At 43.3% G+C, this 19,818-nt stretch overlaps 6 protein-coding genes across 6 annotated transcripts; 3 read left to right on the top strand and 3 right to left on the bottom strand.

Moving 5' to 3' along the window:
* Positions 1–674: 674 nt before the first annotated feature.
* On the top strand, positions 675–5,066 carry BCIN_05g00130 (hypothetical protein). The gene is made up of 2 exons (XM_001550334.2): positions 675–4,533; positions 4,595–5,066. The coding sequence occupies exons 1-2, from the start codon at positions 3,980–3,982 to the stop codon at positions 4,752–4,754; spliced, it is 714 nt and encodes a 237-aa protein (XP_001550384.1). The 5' UTR covers positions 675–3,979; the 3' UTR covers positions 4,755–5,066.
* Positions 5,067–5,169: 103 nt separating this feature from the next.
* On the bottom strand, positions 5,170–6,306 carry BCIN_05g00120 (hypothetical protein). The gene is made up of 3 exons (XM_001550335.2): positions 6,146–6,306; positions 5,662–6,095; positions 5,170–5,606 (listed from the first exon to the last, which is right to left on the bottom strand). Exons 1-3 carry the CDS (start codon positions 6,199–6,201, stop codon positions 5,329–5,331), a joined length of 768 nt encoding a protein of 255 aa, XP_001550385.1. The 5' UTR covers positions 6,202–6,306; the 3' UTR covers positions 5,170–5,328.
* A 5-nt stretch (positions 6,307–6,311) lies between these two features.
* BCIN_05g00110 (hypothetical protein) lies at positions 6,312–9,929 on the top strand. Its single transcript, XM_001550336.2, has one exon. It carries the CDS (start codon positions 6,589–6,591, stop codon positions 7,876–7,878), a length of 1,290 nt encoding a protein of 429 aa, XP_001550386.1. The 5' UTR covers positions 6,312–6,588; the 3' UTR covers positions 7,879–9,929.
* Positions 9,930–11,582: 1,653 nt separating this feature from the next.
* On the top strand, positions 11,583–12,915 carry BCIN_05g00100 (hypothetical protein). The gene is made up of 2 exons (XM_024692770.1): positions 11,583–11,785; positions 11,837–12,915. The coding sequence occupies exon 2, from the start codon at positions 11,920–11,922 to the stop codon at positions 12,256–12,258; it is 339 nt and encodes a 112-aa protein (XP_024548551.1). The 5' UTR covers positions 11,583–11,785; positions 11,837–11,919; the 3' UTR covers positions 12,259–12,915.
* A 214-nt stretch (positions 12,916–13,129) lies between these two features.
* BCIN_05g00090 (hypothetical protein) lies at positions 13,130–16,459 on the bottom strand (the record flags this gene model as incomplete). The annotated part of the gene is made up of 4 exons (XM_001550339.2): positions 13,130–14,210; positions 14,286–14,782; positions 14,869–16,241; positions 16,311–16,459. 4 exons carry the CDS (start codon positions 16,457–16,459, stop codon positions 14,178–14,180), a joined length of 2,052 nt encoding a protein of 683 aa, XP_001550389.1. The 3' UTR covers positions 13,130–14,177.
* Positions 16,460–18,244: 1,785 nt separating this feature from the next.
* Bcpre1 lies at positions 18,245–19,718 on the bottom strand. The gene is made up of 3 exons (XM_024692769.1): positions 19,472–19,718; positions 19,255–19,412; positions 18,245–19,198 (listed from the first exon to the last, which is right to left on the bottom strand). Coding segments are annotated over exons 1-3 (612 nt in total). The 5' UTR covers positions 19,474–19,718; the 3' UTR covers positions 18,245–18,746.
* Between the last annotated feature and the right edge of the window lie 100 nt (positions 19,719–19,818).

The following is a 19,818-nucleotide window of genomic DNA, read 5'->3' as shown; positions in this document are numbered from 1 at the left end:
TTGAAAGTTTAACCACAACCACACATCTAATTGGATTTCAAATCAATGGAACATAAAATCATCAATTCTCTAAAACTCAATCCAATTAGTTAAAGGGAGATTGCCGCCATTTATTATCATGGATGTAGCTTGGATGGTGCTTCCAAATGTTATTAAACTGATTTCCAACGGTTAGGTAGGTTCAATGTTCAATGTTCAATGTTCAATGTTCAATGTTCAATGTTCAATGTTCAATGTTCAATGTTCAATGTTCAATGTTCAATGTTCAATGTTCAATGTTCAATGTTCAATGTTCAATGTTCAATGTTCAATGTTCAATGTTCAATGTGCTCTCGTACCCCGTACAATACTGTCAGGAATACCGACTGCACCTCGAACGGTGCCTTCTACACCAGATTACTTCATATTTATTGCGAGATCAGATCGTAAGTTAAATAAAAGTCGTAGGTGTTTTCGTGTCTGACCCGATTTGGGTGACTGAAAGTGTCGCGTCTTACGTCTCTGTAGGAGATAATGAGCCCATCGGCACGGGGTGGGAGAACAAGAATGGGTTCCTCTTTGTATCTTCGCTCCCATTGCCGCTCTCACTCCCAGACGTAAGGGCTCTCAAACAATGTGTGAAATGCGCACCCTCAATATCACTTTAGATTTCGCAGTCGTAACGTTCCATAAAAGCATAGCGTATGTGTATTCCCTAAGGATCTATGGTCTAAGATATAAACTAAGACACTCTGACCAAGCCAGTCTCTCTAGAGCTTTCAACTCTTTCCCCTCTTCCCTATATAGTCTACTCCACCGCTCTGATGTCTACCTGTTTCTAATACACCCCTGTTCCACTCCATTTCACCTCTCCATCCCCAGAAACATTTAGCTTTTAGCGTCTTGGCCTTTCCCACCATTGCTCCCCTTTTCCACTCATCTGAACTCTTTCCCCATCCGGGCCATCCCTCCCATTCCGTTTTCTACTTGTATTCTCGTGTCATTCCCAAGAAAGAATAGGGGAATGCAGATCCCGCTCGTCGATCTTCCCACACGTGAAACTCTTTATCCGTCTTCTGCACATATACTGTATTCTCAATATTAGGCTTGAAGTTTTGACAATTTCGATGTGAGAAGTCACGCTCAACTGCTCATTTCACTTTGTAGAGAGAACAGGTAGTCGATTATCGTAATGCGTTCTGAGGTGGTGCGGTGCGTGTGTATGAATGAATGATGTATTGTGTAATCGAATTTTATCCGGGGACGAATAGATATCAAACTTCCAGATAGTTACAGAGGATTTGAGTAGTGAGTGGCATGGGAAGCTCTCTGTAAATAGCAATCATGAAAAAAAAAAAGGTATCGAACCACTGTGGAGACATAGCACAACCACTTAAACTACTCGTGAATCGATTCAGTCGTGGAAGGAGATGGGGAAGAGTGAAAATCAAAGAAAATGCCATTCAAGAGTCACACATTATCTTGTAACAAATGTCAATTCAGTCAATAAGACCAATTACTCTTACCTTTCCCCCGCGCCCAAGCTTCAGGTCTCAGTTCCCAAACCATAAACCTCCGCATCCGCCGTTACCTGGCTTACCTCCTGAGATATTCATTCACGAATTTAGGAATCCTTTTCATATTCGGCCATATGGCTCCTGGATCCTACGTGCCTCTTCGCGTATGTATCTGTCCCGTGCTTTGTTCCATTCACATATGTACTTCGCCCTCGTCCATTCGGAAGCGGAAAGCAGAAGAGAGAGGACGTAAACATGCCGATGCTTGTCACAATGGTGCTCAAAACAATCGATCCAAGTATTGTACGGGTTGTTCTGGTTCCAATTGATAGTTGGTCAGATCTCAATTAAGAAATGAGAGAATAATGAAGCTTATTCGATATCATTTATTGTGGTTACATGAGTATCAAAGTGGTGAATGATTTGAATAATGACTTAGCCGATAAAAGTAAGGGTGGGGTGCGAACCGCCATTAAGATGCCTTGTCATCTTTTGTGCGTTGTTGCGCTCGAGTAGAATTGGACCACTTGGTTTCTGAGCGATACGTGTATAAATTTTATGTGTTTTTACCAGATAAAATGGGACGTTCGTCAAGTAGTTGTGGAAATAAATACAAAGTATTGTCTCTTCGATTCCAAACTTTTGAAATCCGGATGATTCCTACGGTGCAGATCATGAATTCCTGAAAGGCATTCCGCAAATGTAGCAATTACCCCCGAACAATTTAACGAAGTCATTCGATCAAATTCCCAATATCATTGAAGTCTTTTTGAAATCGCTCGCTATCAAGATGTGTGTAGAGCAAGAAGTTCGTTGTACAGGATGCAATGAATCAAGCACCAGCGTTTACATCTGTTCGAAGCTCAAGAGATGGCAAAGAAACCACAAGAAGATTGTCAGTCACAGACGATGTGGAGAATTCAGTATATCTCGACCAAGAAAACAAACAAGTTTGGCTCACATGGATTGCCCCATTGTAAGTAAAAATCTACAAGCTGTCTGTCTGACGACATGCGAATGAGCGAGAGTAGCAATACTGTTGCTTTCCATCATCAAGTTCGACAAAATGCTTACTTTGAAACCTGGTAGCGATCCGAACAAGAACAAGAAGAAGAGCAAATTGAGCATCAACATGATGAAGCGTTCATGTATGATTACGCCTCACAATGGTCGAGTCCAATTCAAACATATCCGATTTATGCAATGCCGTACCCACACTATCCTTCATGGTGTGTATGATTAGGGGACGGTGTTGCGAGAAACATTCATTCTAATGAGTCGCTGTTGCAAGAGCAGAGGGTTGGATGAATGAGATGAATTATAGTAGCAAGGCTCGGGAGATGTGGGAAGATTTCATTGGAGACTGTAGGAGGTACTGGAGCTGAGTGGAGGTATTCTTTTGGAGAGTTGGCCTTTCTACCGACCCGACTCGCCACCGTAGACTTCACGATCATCAACCTGGACTCAGCCCTAACACGTGCTAAGATGAGCCACATGAGCCACATGAGCCACACGGGCGACCCTTTACTTCATGCACACCCATGCCACCACTCATCAAATTTAAAGATTTCTTCTCTCGATTCTCCAGTTTCAGTTGTCGACCCAAGGTGCCAAGGTTGATCCAGGGCTGATCCAGGACTGATCCAGGGCTGATCCATTTCCTTCTTCATCTCCATCCTGCTTTCCAACCGCCAATCGAATGATTTTGTGAAGATTAGCCCAACTTAAAATGGTGGAGATACTTCACATTTTCCATGTAATATCCTACAGTGCTGGGTATATATCCATTTTTGACATAATTTATTGCATTAGCGTGAGCTTTATTCAGGACTGTGCCGTGTGTGCCACTCAAACCGGCAACGTTTGGCTTCTTCGATTGATCCGAGGTCTGGGTAGCAACTTAGCAAAAAGAACAAGTTGGGTAGGTGGACTCGGTGGGAGGGTGGCTCGGTGGATAGCTGGGAGGGAACTGGGAACTGGGGACTGGGAGCTGGGAGCTGGGAGCTGGGAGCTGATAGATAATGCTAGCGTCCTTTCGCTCCGTTCTTCCCTCTCTCTCTCTCTCTGCCACTCTACCATACAGACTCCAACCTAACCTGTCTTTTCTTTGAGAAATCTTTTTCCCAGCTTCGATTTGGAAAATTAGGATCCATCGGTGTGAAGGGCATCCAGCAACACAACAAATATCATCGGAGCCAACTCCCGGAACTTCATTAAACATTTCATCTACGTGCAATCAAACTTCACGAAGGATCAATCTACAAGCCACAATCATTATCAAACACGATTCAGAAATCTCGGCGAATGCTTGAAATAGTCGTTGTGCATTCCACGAGATCAAGTTATTGGTGAGCCTTAGCTGAAAAGAGACGACATCATACCGCACATCATACATCATACATTCCACGCCTACACGCGCCTCCACAGCCCTTTGTGCAGCCCCTTTCAATCTTTCAACTCAATTGACCAAACAACGTCTGACAATGTCCGGATATAATAACACACCTCCACCGACCTATCAAGATGGGATTTCTCCCCTTACATCACCTCAAAACACCGGTTCAGCCAGTCATAACCCTATGTCCATTTCTCCACAAGTAACCGGTATCACCAACACATCTACTTCAAATATCGAACAACAACCACATCCTAATATACCTCCACAAATACATCAAACTCAACAGAACATCAAACCGGAGGCTTATCAAGGAATCGAAGTCGTCGAATCTAACCAAGGTATCGAAGCCGTCAATCATAATCAAAATACAATGGCATCACAACAAATCCCACCTCAGCAAGAGGGTTTCACAAATGAGAAGAGTCAATATCAAACTCCACCTCCTCAAGGTCAATACCCTCATCAAGAACATTATCCAGTCCAACCTCCGCCCCAAGCAAATATCAACCAAGGAAGGAATGCCTTTCCCACTGCTATGCCTATCCGTGCACTCCAAGCCGGCCCTGCTCCTGTAGACTGCCCTGTTTGCGGTGTCAGAGGGGTAACAGCTGTTGAAAATCACAGTGGAATGACTACACAGTAAGTTTATCTCTTTCGCCTCTCAGAAGGCAATATACAATATATACTGACCCTACATTAGTCTTATCGCGCTTCTTTGCTGCGCAGTCACCTGTTTAGGATGTATACCCTATCTTGTCTCCGGTCTCAAGGACGTTGATCATAAATGCGGGCATTGTGGTGCATTATTGGCGGTTTGGCACAGGAGTGGTAGAACGGATGTCAAAGTACCTGGTGTCTAAAAACCTCTGCATTTACATCCTCCATCTGCCTTTGTTTTGGGAATGGAGTATCACTTGTACTATAGAACTTTGCATGGGGGAAAATAAGTCAAGGAAGCTGATGGGTATGGGATTTCTTTCAATAATACGGAATGGGACATTGGAGTAGTACTTTTGATGGTCTTTTCCGTTGTGGGATGTGGGGATGATACCCTCTTTTCGTCTTGCCATTTTGCCTTATCATTTTAATCATTTGAGAATATAACGAGTTTAAATTTCCCATGGACTTACATGCTTCATAATGCTTCAGGAAGTCTAGATTGAAAATGGACAATCGGATACCAGAGTGCCTTCGAAGGCTCACAACTCAAGTGATTCACATTTTATAAAATGCCCTCGCACATGCTCAAACGTGAATATCTAATGTTCGCTTCGATGTTGGAAGGAGATCGATTTTCTTGCTATTATCTTTTCATGGGTCTAGCGAGCTCAATCTAGGTATTTGACAGTGCCATTCTTAATGCGATCCTATCCACATATGTCACCTCTTATGATAGGATTGTAACGAGCTCCTAACATTTTTGCCAAAGGCCATCTACTTATGATTTAATCCCCCTGCAAGCAACAAGCTCTGACCAGTAGCGTATCCAGTCTTTGCAAACATCATAACTGCATTCGAGCATTCTTCCGGAGTGCCCAACCGATGTAGTGGAATTGCATCAAGTAAACCAGGAGCAACATCAGCATTTGGAATCATCCCTGTGTTACCAATCATCGCCGGTGCCACATCATTGACTGTAATTTTGTATTCGGCAAGGTGAAGGGATAGATTCTTCATCATAGACGTGAGGCCACCTTTTGACGCAGCGTAATCTAAGTGCACATCAGTCAAGTACTCGAGGAATCGATTGGAAAGTGTGTATCATACGGCAACCATTAAGCCCAGCTCCATAAGCAGCTATACTCGATATAAAGATAATTCTCCCCCACTTTTGTGCCTTCATTCCTTCTACCACACCTTTAACTAATAAGAACGAGGCTCTCAAGTTGATGTTGAGAGTGTATTCAAATTCCTCCAATGGGATATCTGATATATCTACAATCCTCTTTCCATACCCAGCATTTGATACTAAGATATCTACTGTGCGGCCCCCATGATCACGTTTGATCTCATCAAAGAGACCTGAGATTTGTTCTGCGGAACCCATATCCACTTGGTGAATAGAGATTCGAAGATCTTTCCCTGACGGTGTTTGGCGTAATTCATCCAGGAGTCTATCAATTGCATCTTTGGAAGTGGAATATGTAAGTGCGAGATGAACACCTTCAGTTGCAAATGCACGAGCACAAGCTGATCCTATTCTATCTTCTTGTTATTCATAGTTTTCGGTGTCAAGAGTGGTACTTCTTACCCTCCTGATGCACCCGTGATAAGGGCCAGTCGATCGACCAAGTTATTATCGGCCATTTTGCGTTGTGGATATTTAGAATTTAAGAATAGAATTTTATTGCTTGAAGCTTCATTTGTTATCTGGAGATGTTGTTCTGAACTCGATAAAGCCGCTTGCCCCGCATATAGCGGGGGAGCGTTGGACGAAGATGGGGAAATGTGGGCAAGCTTAGGGATCTCTTCAACCCAGCTCATCACGTGCCATCACTACATCTATTGAGACCCCGCCCACATCTTTACACTGGAGCTTATCAATCAGTTCTCTTAATTTGACTTCCCAACATATCAAGACTGTCCATTAGTGATAAGACCTCAGTTTCTCAATTCGATACGGACTTTGGGTCAACTATCCTCATCAATTATCATTGACTGTTGCTGATAACTTGACGAGACAAAAAGCAAAGCATGAGTATCCCAGCGCTTCTCCAGGAGTATATTCATGACCTCAGCTACTATGAATCAGTCTACAAAGATCTTCATCAAAATCCTGGATTATCACTCCAGGAGCATCTAGCCTCGGAGACTGCTGCTAAGGAACTCCGAAAGCTCTCCAATTTTGAAGTCCGTACAAATATCGGAGGCACCGGCCTCATTGGAATTCTGAAGAACTCTTCTGGGCCTACTGTTCTCCTTCGAGCGGATATTGATGCATTGCCCGTCAAGGAACTGACTGGCCTACCATATGCTAGCAAGAAGAGAGAAGTTGATGGTGCAGATGGCATTGAAAAGGATGTAATGCACGCTTGCGGACATGATATGCATATAGCATGTATGTTAGCCGCTGCAGAAACATTATCAAAGGCAAAATCAGCTTGGAAAGGCACATTGGTGATATTGTTCCAGCCAAATGAGGAGCGAGGTGCAGGAGCGAAAGCTATGATAGAAGATGGACTTTATGATCCTGAAAGACACGCATGTCCTATCCCGGATGTGGTATTAGGACAGCATGTGATGCCACTTGCAGCGGGACAAGTGGGAACACGAACAGGAATCTCTGGATCTGCTGCAGACAGTTTCCGAGTGACAGTTTATGGGAAGGGTGGGCATGCATCACAGCCACATATGACGATCGATCCGGTGTTTATGGCTGCTAATATTGTCGTACGATTACAAGGTATCATCAGCAGAGAAGTAAACCCTCAAGATTCGGCTGTAATAACAGTAGGAAGCGTTGTTGCAGGGATGACGGAGAACATCATTGCTGATGAAGCTGTGTTGAAGATTAATGTGAGAAATTTTAACCCCGAAACAAGGGAAAGGGTTTTGAAATCGATCAGAAGGATCGTGAAAGCAGAATGCGATGCTTCAAATGCTACAAAAGAACCACTATTCGAGCCGACGAGCAATTTCCCATTCTTGGTTAACAATGATGACATCACACAAAAGCTATCACATACCTTCGACGACGTGTTCGGGGAAAACCATAATCAAAGTTGTGCACCTTTGGGTGGATCGGAAGATTTTGGAACCTTGGCAACAGAAGCACCTAACAAAGAGGGTGGAAAAGGTGTACCCTCTTGTTATTGGCTCTTTGGTGGTACAGATCCTGAAGTTATTAGGAAAGCTAAGGAAGCTGGAAGGATGGAAGATGTACCAATCAATCACAGTCCGTTGTTTGCGCCGGTGATACAGCCAACACTCAGGACCGGAGTGGAAGCTCTGGTTGCAGGCGCGTTGACGTTTTTGAAAAGTTGAGAAGAAGACGTTGATAAACTCCTAAAGATATACGTTAAGATCAAGTAGAATACCATGATAAGTCAAGTAAACCAGAAGATTGTCTTTCGAGTTTATTGACTCACCAATGAGCCCATCCCTCACTTTCATCGATAGAGCGACGGTAATATTAGCGCAAAGCGAACACTCGTTTATAAGTCCAAGATAACCACACCCTAGAGAATATGAAGTGCGATTTGCCCAGTGGTGATAACTCTGGTTGGAACTCACGTATGCTCCACAGGATTGACGTGGTAGTCATGCGTTGCGTTTCCCGGCGCAGCTCGCTATACGACCTCCTCATTACCATGCCTTGGCCGGTTCATTTTTTTCTTCTAACCTTGTTGCTAAATTTTTGATACCCCAAGCTTTTGGGGGGCATTGTGTTGGAGAAGTTACTTATGAAGCATTCTCCATGTCTTGCTGCTCCAAAGATATTCACTCTCGTTAAAAAAAATTGGACCTTGCGAAGGTCTGGTTGGAAATTTCATCCACAAGAACTTTTAGGTCATGTCTTTGTTTACACCCTTATAACCGCCGTTGCATCTAAAGCACCGTCAAACTGACAACCTTTAATTACTTTAATCATGGCAGCCGGCTCGTCATCTCTCAAGTGGCGCTCTCAAGCAAGTTTGAACACCCTTAATTTAGCTCTTTAGGATGGGATGTACAAAATACTCCGCAGCCTCGAATAGAGGCCAAGGACGCATCTATTCTGGAGTACATTCTAATGTGCAGACCCCAAAACTTAAGAGTGTATACACGACCTCTGGTAAGTTCGTATTAGTTTTCATGGTATCTGATAGCCCGGACCACAGTCGAACAATGAAAGACTTTTTATCATTCAGAATTTATGAGATATCGAAATACTTCTACATGTTGATGGAGTTCAAGAAATCGCATCTCAACATCACACAACCCGAATTTTGAATTGCAGCCTCGACAATTGATGTCACCCTATCAAGATCACCGTTTTTCGACAAAGGTCCACCCGAGGACGTCGTGCAATTCTTCCAATCCTTCACTGTCGCAAACAAGCGGTCACCTCCGACTACGACTAAAGTTCGAACCAAGAAATTTGCCCTCGTCAAATCTAAACAAACTTTGTACGGAGTCCAGAAACAAAAGACGGAAAAGCCAGCGAAGGCTACGAGTATCAAGAACTATATCCTTCTCTTGAAAAGTGAGGAGAAATAAGGATTCTCGTTGGGCTTTGACGGCCAACCGCCGTTCATTCGCTTACCTGTCGCGCTTCTTCTCAATTCCTCTGCTACCTTCAAGCGTCTCGTGAAAGTCAAGCGCCAGAGACTTGTCGATGACAGATAAGATCAAGTCTGTTACAATCCAAGAAATACCCAGCTTAAGAAGGCACACATCACCAAATACACCGTATACGTTGAAGCTTTGGTTGAAGGAACTTGGGCGAAGAGGCAATTGGAGTATGCCGAATTGGCAGCATTGGGAAAGGAAGTGATCTGGGATCTTTCGATGCGGAGCAACTTCGTGAGATGATTGTCGGGTTCTAGCCAAGAAGAAGAGGGTAGAGAAGTGAGTGAGGGATATTTGATTAATCTTGCTATTCTAAACAAGTTCCTGAATTTTGAAGGAGATATTTTCCGAAAGGTTGAGGAAGGTTGAACACGGGAAAGTCCAATGAAGTTAAGGAAGATCAACACGGAAATCAAGGCCGCATCTTCTACATACTCATAATCTAAGAAGAGGCAGAACATTAAACGGGTAATTCTTCTCACCGCCGTATGCATCTTTGAATATATTCCGACTGCCGATTCATCGTTGTCTGCAAGAGCACGGCTATATGCTCATTCAGAAAGTTATTAGTACGCGAATCAAAGTATCATCAACAAATTGCGTCAGCAGCTACTACTAGCAAAATTTTAGTGTCTGCGAAAATTCTGATCCGGAATAGAGAGGTGTTTTAGGGGCGTGATCTTTATTGGGACTTCAGGTTGCGGTACACTTGAAGCTTTCAACGTATGGGTCCAATTGAAATATTTCAATGACTTGAGATATCAACTCAACTTTGCATAAATTATAGTATTAGCTTTGAATAGAAAAAGCCTTTGATTGTTGGACTGAAGCCCGGACCATCGAAGACTCTGACTCGGAATGCCGTCTGTTCAATCTCCTGGCGGAAATTATTTCGTTTGCCAAGTGTCGACAAGGAGGAATGCTGCAGCCGAGGAAGATCTACCACCTCCTATGTCTGTTTCGCCTCCAGAAGTGCTTGTAATGTCGATGAGTGTCTTCCCTATACCTGTTGGGGAATATGTTTACAGCTCTCCTGCTCGCTTAGTTAATGAAGCGAGGGGACAAAACATTTTCATTGCCTAATCTTGCGAGAAAGGGATCCCACAGTCTCTTTTGCTTCGTCAGCCTGGCTCATACTTCTATCCCTCGATAAAAGTCATACAGAACATCATTGCCATGTGATTGGAAATAAATGGTTGAAAATTAAGTAGTTAGTGGATATGAATCGTTAATATTTGTGAATGTAACTTCATAAAAAGAACGTACCACGCTTTCGGCATGCAAACACATGAGAAGGCGCTTTTTTATTTGCAGATTTCAGGACATTATCAGATCTCGATATATCAATTTCTAACATTTCAAAGATATCTTGCGGAAGAACATTCAATATAGTGGTAGTCTACTTAGAAGCCTACATGTATCTGGCTGGAGCACCTGACACACCAAATTTTATCACCAGTGTGTACATTATTCTGGACTACAGTCTGAAAATTAGAAGCTCTGAATGTCTGGGCGGTAATTGATTTTTTGATTCTTCTTGAATTCAACGTTCAGACCTGAGAGAATTGCTGTTCCTACTTTCATCTGCAAAATTTCCAAGCTTGGATTTCGTGTCAGGCTCTCTGTAGAGTCGATTAAAAAAACATCACTCCGATGCCATTTAAATTTGAATTTAAAAGCTTGACAAAATGCTCTCGACTCTTAGGACAGCCTAGACACACGAATATCGAGATCAGGCTGTACAAGGGGTCATCCGTTGAAATGCTAATGTCCCACTCTGAAAAATGACGCGCGATAATCTGAATTGCCGTATGGTGGATATTGTTAATCCTGAGAATCCTCGAACAATGCTTGTTAGTCTAGATGAATTCGTAAAAAAGTTTCATGGAGGTCCGTTGGGGGCTCTCGAGCTGTTGTGTTGATCGGTGGTGTAACATGTGAAGTTCCTCGGCCAAAATTTCTGAGGTCACTATCACTGCAAAATATAGGCCAAAACACCTCCACAATCTGGCGCAATCTGAAGACCTGTCAGGTACGAAACTTAACAAGGTTATAATTATCAAATCATGGATATTCATTGGAGTCTGAGGTTCTGGATAAAGCCATATTCTTATCGGTGAGATTTTGCCGTTCTTTTATTGTTTCAGGTAAACATGCCGTCCGAGAATTATTTCGGACCATTTACCTCAGGTCACTGCGATTAGCGATTTTACTGGTTAGTATTTCCCCTTGGACCTTCAAGATTATCCCACATACAAGCCATATATGTGCTTGAATTACGATTGGGTAAAATATCGTGGGGGTGTTTGAAACGAATGCTAAAGCCTGGATGGAAGTAAGCCGCAGGGGTTAGCGACACGGCAAAAACAACCTTGGTAGGTAAGGATTTTCCGGAGAAAGCTTCAATTCGGTAGGTAGCAGAATACATCTATTTGAAATGATAAGGCACTTGATATCGAGGTTCTTTGGGAGATCCGGCATTCAGCATTATAAAGTTATTTCATTCTCCCGTTCTCTACAAGTTATTTACTCATTGTTTGGCGGCAAGAACCCCACGATTCATTCCTTTACATTCTACGTACCTCAACTTCTATTCTATTTCTCATATTATATCTGCAGTGTAAGAATATTTCATTTCATACTTTCATGGATATTTACTGAAATTCCCCAGGCAATCATTTTACTGTTTCCGAAAGTTATTTTTTCCCCACATCTATACATTCAGAATCTATCGCGAGATCACCAAAATATACAATGCAATTCTCAATCTTTGCTCTCATCCCACTCCTCGCTTTCGTGACGGCCGCTCCAACTACCACCAAAAGTAGAGCAAGCCTCGTTCAAACCTGTGCAAAAGCCGACCTTGGTAAATCATGCAATGCTGGCTTCATTAGTGGCGTTGCAGCAACCGGCCTTTGCACTTCTGTTATCATCAACGTTGAAAGCGGCATATTTGCATGCTCTGTTGGAACAACAAGCACGGCGACTTCTCCTAGAGCATCCACCTCTGTCTATGGTGATGCAGCGACGGACAAAGGAAAGCATTTGAAGGATTTGAGAAGGATTGTTGAAAGAGGCATCCCGGTGTTTTGAAGTCGGATGGGTGAAAGTGTTTGAATTATGAGGGAGGATAAAAGGAAAGAAGATGATATATGCTGGACAAATCTTTGATCGGATCCTTTATTTTCTTACGCTCTTTAAGCAAAGCTATTTCCTTCAATTGGTGGCATATTGAAGTGGCATACAGCGGGGTATGAATGAATATGAAGCGCTATGAACGAGTATCAAGCCATCACTTGACTGTGAATCAAACTTTAGAATCTACCTACCATTGGCTCGTTCAGTTTTCCATTTTTCAACAAATTTTTAGTTACAAAATGGATAATATGGTGTTTTGCTAGATACATGCATGCAGGGTCGGCCACTTAGCATCTGTTTCTTTGCACAAATTTGACTGGGCTCCCCGCATTAAGCATTGATCCATTGCAACAAACTAAACACATCATACATAGATACAAATCAACTTTTTTTAGAGATATCCCGACCGCAGCCTAACAGTGGAATCATTTTCTAGATCTGAAGGCCCCATGGTGAAGATACATCAGCAATACTGCCTCTTCAAGAAGAATCGGCGGAAGGGGACAGGGTAAGAAGACAAGGAGATGTAAAGATAGGGTAGGGAGATAATTTCCGTTATCGAGAGATAATGATGGAGAAAAATAAACGATCAGGATGCATAAAGGCGGGCCAGGGAAATAAGGGCATTTCAAGGCCCAAAACATGAAGACAGGGAGATGAAGGCAGAGCAGGGCTAAGCAAGAAGACGGGAGGGAATCAAGGTCGAAAAGATGACGTGGGAACAAGGACATAAGAGACTAGGTGGATAGAGATAAGGCGAGGGAAAGGGCAATTATGGTCATATCAAATTACACCGGTAGTGTCACCTAAAACAGTGCATTGTTTGTGGAAAGACTTTTCATATTCATTTAAAGTAATTACTCATCCATCGCATTCCATATTTCTTTCTTCCTCCATCAATCATATGAAGCAGACTTCTTTCTGCCGTACCTGCCAACATTTTGGGTCTCAGTCTCAGCCTGAATGGACAGGAGCACTTCCGAATGCCATCAGCGTTATAGAGAACAAGCACCAACTCTTCCCTTAAATCTTTTTTAAGAAGAGAAATGCCTATTCTATTTTGTGCCACTGTCGTATATCGATTTGATCGTAAAAGACGCCCACTCGTAGATGATGTGAAAAATAAAAAAAGTAAGAGGAAAGCCTTCAATTCAAGCTCTCAAATGGTATCCTCCCTTGCCATGTGTCTTGTGAATAAAAGACAACGAAGAAAATATCGAGAATATGAATCCCACTTTTTTTCTATCTAGAAATGCGAAATGCAGCAAAATGCAATGTAAAAAAAAAAAAAACGAAAATATTTTGCAAATCTTCCATAGTGGAGGACTTCATGATCCATGGAAATGCTGAAAGCAGGACCAGTAAGATTTTTGGAGAACATGTCTATCGTAATGCGTTTCTTGGAAAACCTAGATGAAAGCTTATATAGCCCCCTAATCCAGGTAATAAAAAGCATCGTGACCGGTAAGCAGTAAAAGGATGACATCTAATGTCAGCCGTCTAACTGCCTTTCTATAGTGGGTATCGATGCGAGACGACAGTCATAAACAAAAGACAGGTTCTATCGGATGCCTATCAATGGTCGAGCGAGACCACGTGTAAAAGTCCGACTCTATCGCTGAATGCAAGAGAAGACTTCAATCGTGGGTATCACTACCAGAAAACAGAAAAGGCGCAGAATAATTCGTTGAGGAGCAAATGTAAAAGCTGAGGTGTAAGGAAAAGTCGACAGAGAAAAGCAAGTTTTTGTGAGGATATCAATGAGGGGTACAATGACCATCAATATCCACTAGACGTCTCCGTTCAAGATATGAAGGGTACCGAAATCGTATTGGTAATTCAAGCAAGAAACGGAAAGGGTTTGGTGTAGGTTTTTACCACCAGCTTTGGCCGCCACCACCAGCAGACTGAGAAGCAAAAAGTCAGTAATTGTTTTATTGCGAACCGAGTATGGGAAAGGAATATTGTGGAATTTGACTTACTGGGTTGCCATAACCGCCACCATTTCCGCCGCCGTAACCACCGCCACCACCACCGTATTGTCCTGGTGGAGGTCCATAGCTAGAAGGAGCAGGTGGGCCACCGAAGCCGCCACCACCACCACCATATCCACCAGAGGCTGGAGGTCCGCCAAATCCACCACCTCCGTTGAATCCACCACCGCCACCTCCGCCAAATTTACGGAAATCACGGTTAGCTCCACCACCACGTCCACGACCACCTGATCGACCACCACGTCCGCCACCAAAACCACCACCTTCACGAGCAATATTCTCGAGGAAGGATGGAATCTCTTGGTTAGCTTCCTTCAAGAGTTCAATAAGATCGCGACAGACACCACGGTTTCCACGGTTGAAGAACGCAGTTGAGATACCAGTGTTACCAGCACGACCTGTACGACCGATACGATGAACGTAGTCATCGATGTCAGTAGGAAGGTCGTAGTTGACTACATGCTTAACATTGGGAATGTCCAATCCTTTTTTCGTAAAAGTTAGCATTGCCCATTCAAAAAAAGTCTTGAAGGATTGTGTGAAGGGAAAGACGGAAGAAATTATAACATACCTCTGGCTGCGACAGCAGTAGCGACAAGAATCGGGCAACGACCATTTCTGAACATCTCGAGAGCACGCTCACGCTCACGTTGAGTACGATCACCGTGGATAGAAGTGGCGGGGAAGTTTTGGTTGATCAAGAAGTCTGACAAGGAATCGGCCATACGCTTAGTCTCGACGAAGATGAGGGTAAGACCAGCACCGTGAGTGTGGAGAATGTCTAAAAGGACGGAACGCTTGTCAATGTCCTCAACGTATTCAACCTTTTGAGTGATGTTCTCAGAAGTAGAACCAACACGACCAACAGACAAGAAAACGTAATCCTTCAAGAAATCACGGGCAAGCATTTGAATGTCGCGAGGGAAGGTGGCTGAAAACATGAGGGTTTGACGGTTTTGAACACCTGGCATATCCTCACCCTCAACAATTCGTCGAATTTGTGGTTCGAAACCCATGTCCAACATACGATCAGCCTCATCGAGAACCAAGTATTTGATGTTTTGAAGAGAAATGCGGCCACGTTCAATCAAATCGACAAGACGACCTGGGGTAGCAACGAGGAGATCACAACCGCGTTCCATTTGGCGAAGTTGAGAGCCAATATCGGCACCACCATAAACAACACAAGGGCGAACCCAGGATCTGTAGGCGAATTTGCGAGATTCGTCGTAAATTTGGGAAACAAGCTCACGAGTTGGAGCAAGGATCAGGGAAGTTGGGTAAGCCTTGCGAGTGCGTCCGAAGCTTCCTGCAGCATTAGCTGGAACAGGAGATGGACCAGTTTGGAATGCTTGAGACAAAATGGGGAACAAGAAACCACCAGTCTTTCCGGAACCAGTTTGAGCACAAGCCATCAAATCACGTCCACCCATGACAATTGGGATGGAGTATTTTTGAACTGGGGTTGGGACCTTGTAATGTGCTAACTCGATGTTCTTGATGAGATGATCATCGAGAGGAGGGTTAGTGAACTTGAGGACTGGTTCTGGAACATCTTGACCAGATGCTTCAACTGGGATATCATCGTACTTTTCGAAGTTGATACCGGTTTGTTGCTTGGTTGGATCATCCGCAATACCGAAGAGTTCGCGTTCTACACGAGCGTTGGCAGGTCCAGCAATGTGTTTTCCATCTCGCCATTGTCCATCTCCACCACCACGAGCTTGACCAGCACCGCCACCAGCGCCACCGGCACCACCTGCACCTCCAGGACCGCCAGCACCAGCTGCAGGGTTTCCGTAAGCGTTCTTGTTGAAGGATGGAGGACCAGATGGGTTCCAGTTGTTTCCACCTCGTGGAGCACCATTTCCACGTGGGGTGAAATCAGGAGCATTAGCCCAAGAATCACCTCCGGCTGGGCGTGGACCATTAGCGTATCCGTTACTAAAAGGAGAAAACAGGTCAGCACATTTATGCTCTGGAACGCATCTGATGAAGATTGGGACAACTCACCCTTGAGGGGCCCAAGCACTGCCATTCAAGTTTGCTGGTGGACCAGCTGGAGCAGGGCCACCCATCTTGCCTCGCATGTGGGGAGGAATATATGATCGAGGTTCACCACCGTTAAGGTTGAGACCATTCATGTTGAGTTGATCCGCCATATTGGATGAAGTTCTAGAAGATTGAAGTTGTGTGGAAGTTGTGATGTTATCGGGTATCGACTGATAAGGGTTCTTCGTAATTCGGCCGTGGTATTATCGAACAAATTAGGATTGACTTTGAAAAGTCTTTTTGGTAACTTTTGAACCTCTCGTGTGAAGAGACAGTTGAGATGATAATCCGAAATCTAAGAAACCGAAACGCAATGGAAACGATTACAAAGAAGAAAAGAGGGATGAATGAATCTGTTGCTTCCGTTCGTCTTTTATAAATACGAAGAGTAAGGAAACGTGAATGTGAATGTGAATGTGAATATTGAGACAATCGTCAAACTCTTTTCCGCTTGTTTTCTTAATAGCCTTCGAAAGAAACTTCAAAGACCGAAAGTAAGAAAAAAAGAAATAAACTGATGGTAGAGAAGAAGAGGTTGTTTGATGTTATCGGGATTGAGGAAGGAAGAGATTTTATTTTATTTTGTGTGTTTGAGGAGGAAGAGGTTCGAAGGAAAAGAGAAGAATTTTAGTAGAACCACCTTAACCTTAGTACTCCTCCTAGTAGAATTTTCGATTTTCGACCAAGTGCGTATTCAAATCGTGGTGACTGGGTCAGAGAGGCAAAAAAAGAAAAGGGTGCTAGTCTCAATGGAGCTAGGCAGCTGGAGATACCCTGGGCTAAACCCTTATTGATCATTCTCGTAATCATGAATCAATGGTGGACCAATGAAAAGCTAGGGATTTAAAGTTTTTAGGTTCGATCTGGGCAAAAGTCCCTTAACTATGAGAGGAACCCAATGTTTGATATCATCCCGCCGCCCGCATCGTATTCCGTTCCACACCTTGTAATATACCGAGTAGGTATCCTGCGTGCCTACCTACCTAGTTAGGTAACTGGTAGTCTAGAATCTTTTTATATACCAACCTGGGTAAGGGTAAGGGTAAGGGTAAAGGCATTACCTACTGAAAGAACAGCATCCATACATCGCACCGACATCGATATCGTACTCATCCACTCGGTCTTACATACTCTCTCTACTCTGTCACATATAGACTGTATCTATTACTTACCCTAGTCTTGCTCAAGGTTTTAGCCACTGCAGTCATTTCCACTTGTGCATTTGATTTGGATGACGCTCCGCTGGGCCACTGCCGTGGAGGCTTCTTCGCTTCGCTCTACTATTTTACTCCTATTCCAATAATTAGTCTCGATATGTTATAGTTCTCGGTTTGCTGCCTACTAGCAATACTTCTCTTACCTTCATCTCAATTATCTGACTACTAGGTATTCTCCCTTCGGTGTCTGATGTTGACGCGAGCTGGTTTGTATCAAATGACGTCGCACAATTATCAGTTATGGTTCAGTCTAACATCTGGGGGCGAGTATTGCAACCACCATGTAACCTTATCAGACGTTGTCATTAGAAAATCGTATTAAATATAGTTCTAGATCGGTTTATAGTTGTAAGGTCTGGTTAGATGGGCAATATTGTATTTATAACAGCACACTAGCACTCGTAAGATCACGGTGTAAGAGTCCTCTTCTTATTAGTCTCACATCTAATTTGCCCCTCCAAACATCCACCCCTTCAACCATTCTACGATACACATCTAAGTATCAGTTATTATGCATGTCTACCTTTGATGAAGTAAAAAGAAGCATTCGCCAAATTAATGATCAGGGAATGTTCTAGACCATCGATAGATCTCTAACTCCTCCAGAATAATGATGGGCACCTATGAATGATACCTTCATCTAAATTTCGGCTATAAAAAGTAGAATTCGCCTAGGGTTGTAGTTCAAGGGAGGAGTCTTGGAAGGTTGCATTATGTTACTGAGGTTGGAATTAATGTGCACGTTGAACTTTACGTTCTTATGGTGGCCGATCTTTGTCCAAACCATGTGAAAGGTCAATACCAGTTGCACCCGGCAAGATACGGACGATGGAGAAAGAGGGTAGATGTCGAGAAACCTTAAGTTCAACATAACTTCTGCATGGATCTGCTAAGAAAGCTGGTAGGATTGTACCGCAATGTTCGCGAATGTTGTGAATCAAAAAGAGGTAGCCACCACGGCGGTGGTCCCCCGGAAGGGCCAACGGTGCGTCATTTCAAGTATACCAACGACTTCTAGACGGATCAAATCACAATTCAACTCCAGCAACAAATCACCAAAACAGGTATCGCCATTTTATGCCATTTGATTCCACGCTAATATACACCCATACCTCAATTCATAGTTTATCTCCTGTGTCATAAAAGGCCCCTCGTAAGAGATCATCCTCGAATCAAGCCTCTATGGGCAGTCAATTCTCGCACTGTCATCATAATCGAGTTCCTTAATTCCCTCCTTCGTAATAACTTTAACAGTCATTCCCTTGAAATCAATCGGCAACCTCCTCTTCAACTCATCTGTACACATCCTCAAAACCTTCATTCCTTGTTCGAAATCAATATCTGGGTGGTGATGTTTATCAAGGATAGACAAGCAGTAGTATTGTGCATAGCCGTGAGCTGCATATGGAAGGGGTGCAAGTGACGCTAGGTAATCGAGCCAGTATAGACTGGGCTTGTCGGTAATAGGATCAACACCGCCAAGGAGAAGGTTGACATTATATGGTTTGCGGGAGCGAAGAGATTGTGCTAGCTCACCACGGACAAAGTGAGCAACTGCGGATGGGGAGAGGTCGATGTTATTGCGCATGGAGTAAAGTTGAGCGTTGGCTTGAATATATTCTGCGAATTGAACTGTGAAGCGTTAATATTAGCATATTGTATTGATGCAGAAGACAGTGGACGGTTACTTGTATCTCCAGCCTCTCCAGAGAATGCCATCAAGGTATGTTGATTTAATGCTCTTGTCTTGTCATCTGAAGCTTTGAGAATGGTTGCACCTCTCATGGCAGCCTTTGAAGCTGCAATGATGGTAAAGTCCTTGCCAGTTATTCCAAGTAAGACCTCCCTAAGAAAATGGTTGTGTTAGCACAGTATCTCACAGAAATCATTTTCATTCAAACTTACATGTTGATAGTGATTTGAGTTGTAGGATGAAGCTTCAGATTGTATTAACTATTGAGACTTTGGAGCTCCAACGCGTGTAGCTCTGGCTGCCTCACTCAATTCGGCGCTAACATACTTATGTCTTAGCGCCAAAAGCTTTAACATGTTATCACCCCTCTGATTGTAAGAATGAACAAATTCCTGATTAATCAAGTTTCAATTTGAGCATGATTCTATGCTGGAAACAGATCCAGATGATCTCCGGATCTACATTTATTATGTTATCTCTACGAACATGATCTGTAATTATTCTGATGTATGAATCCATGACCTTTAGTCTCGAGATGTGTCACGTGTCACACACTCCA

The sequence above is a fragment of the Botrytis cinerea genome, chromosome 5, assembly GCF_000143535.2.
Source record: "Botrytis cinerea B05.10 chromosome 5, complete sequence".
NCBI classification, from domain to species: Eukaryota; Fungi; Ascomycota; class Leotiomycetes; order Helotiales; family Sclerotiniaceae; genus Botrytis; species Botrytis cinerea.
This window is presented reverse-complemented; position numbering and strand designations above follow the sequence as displayed.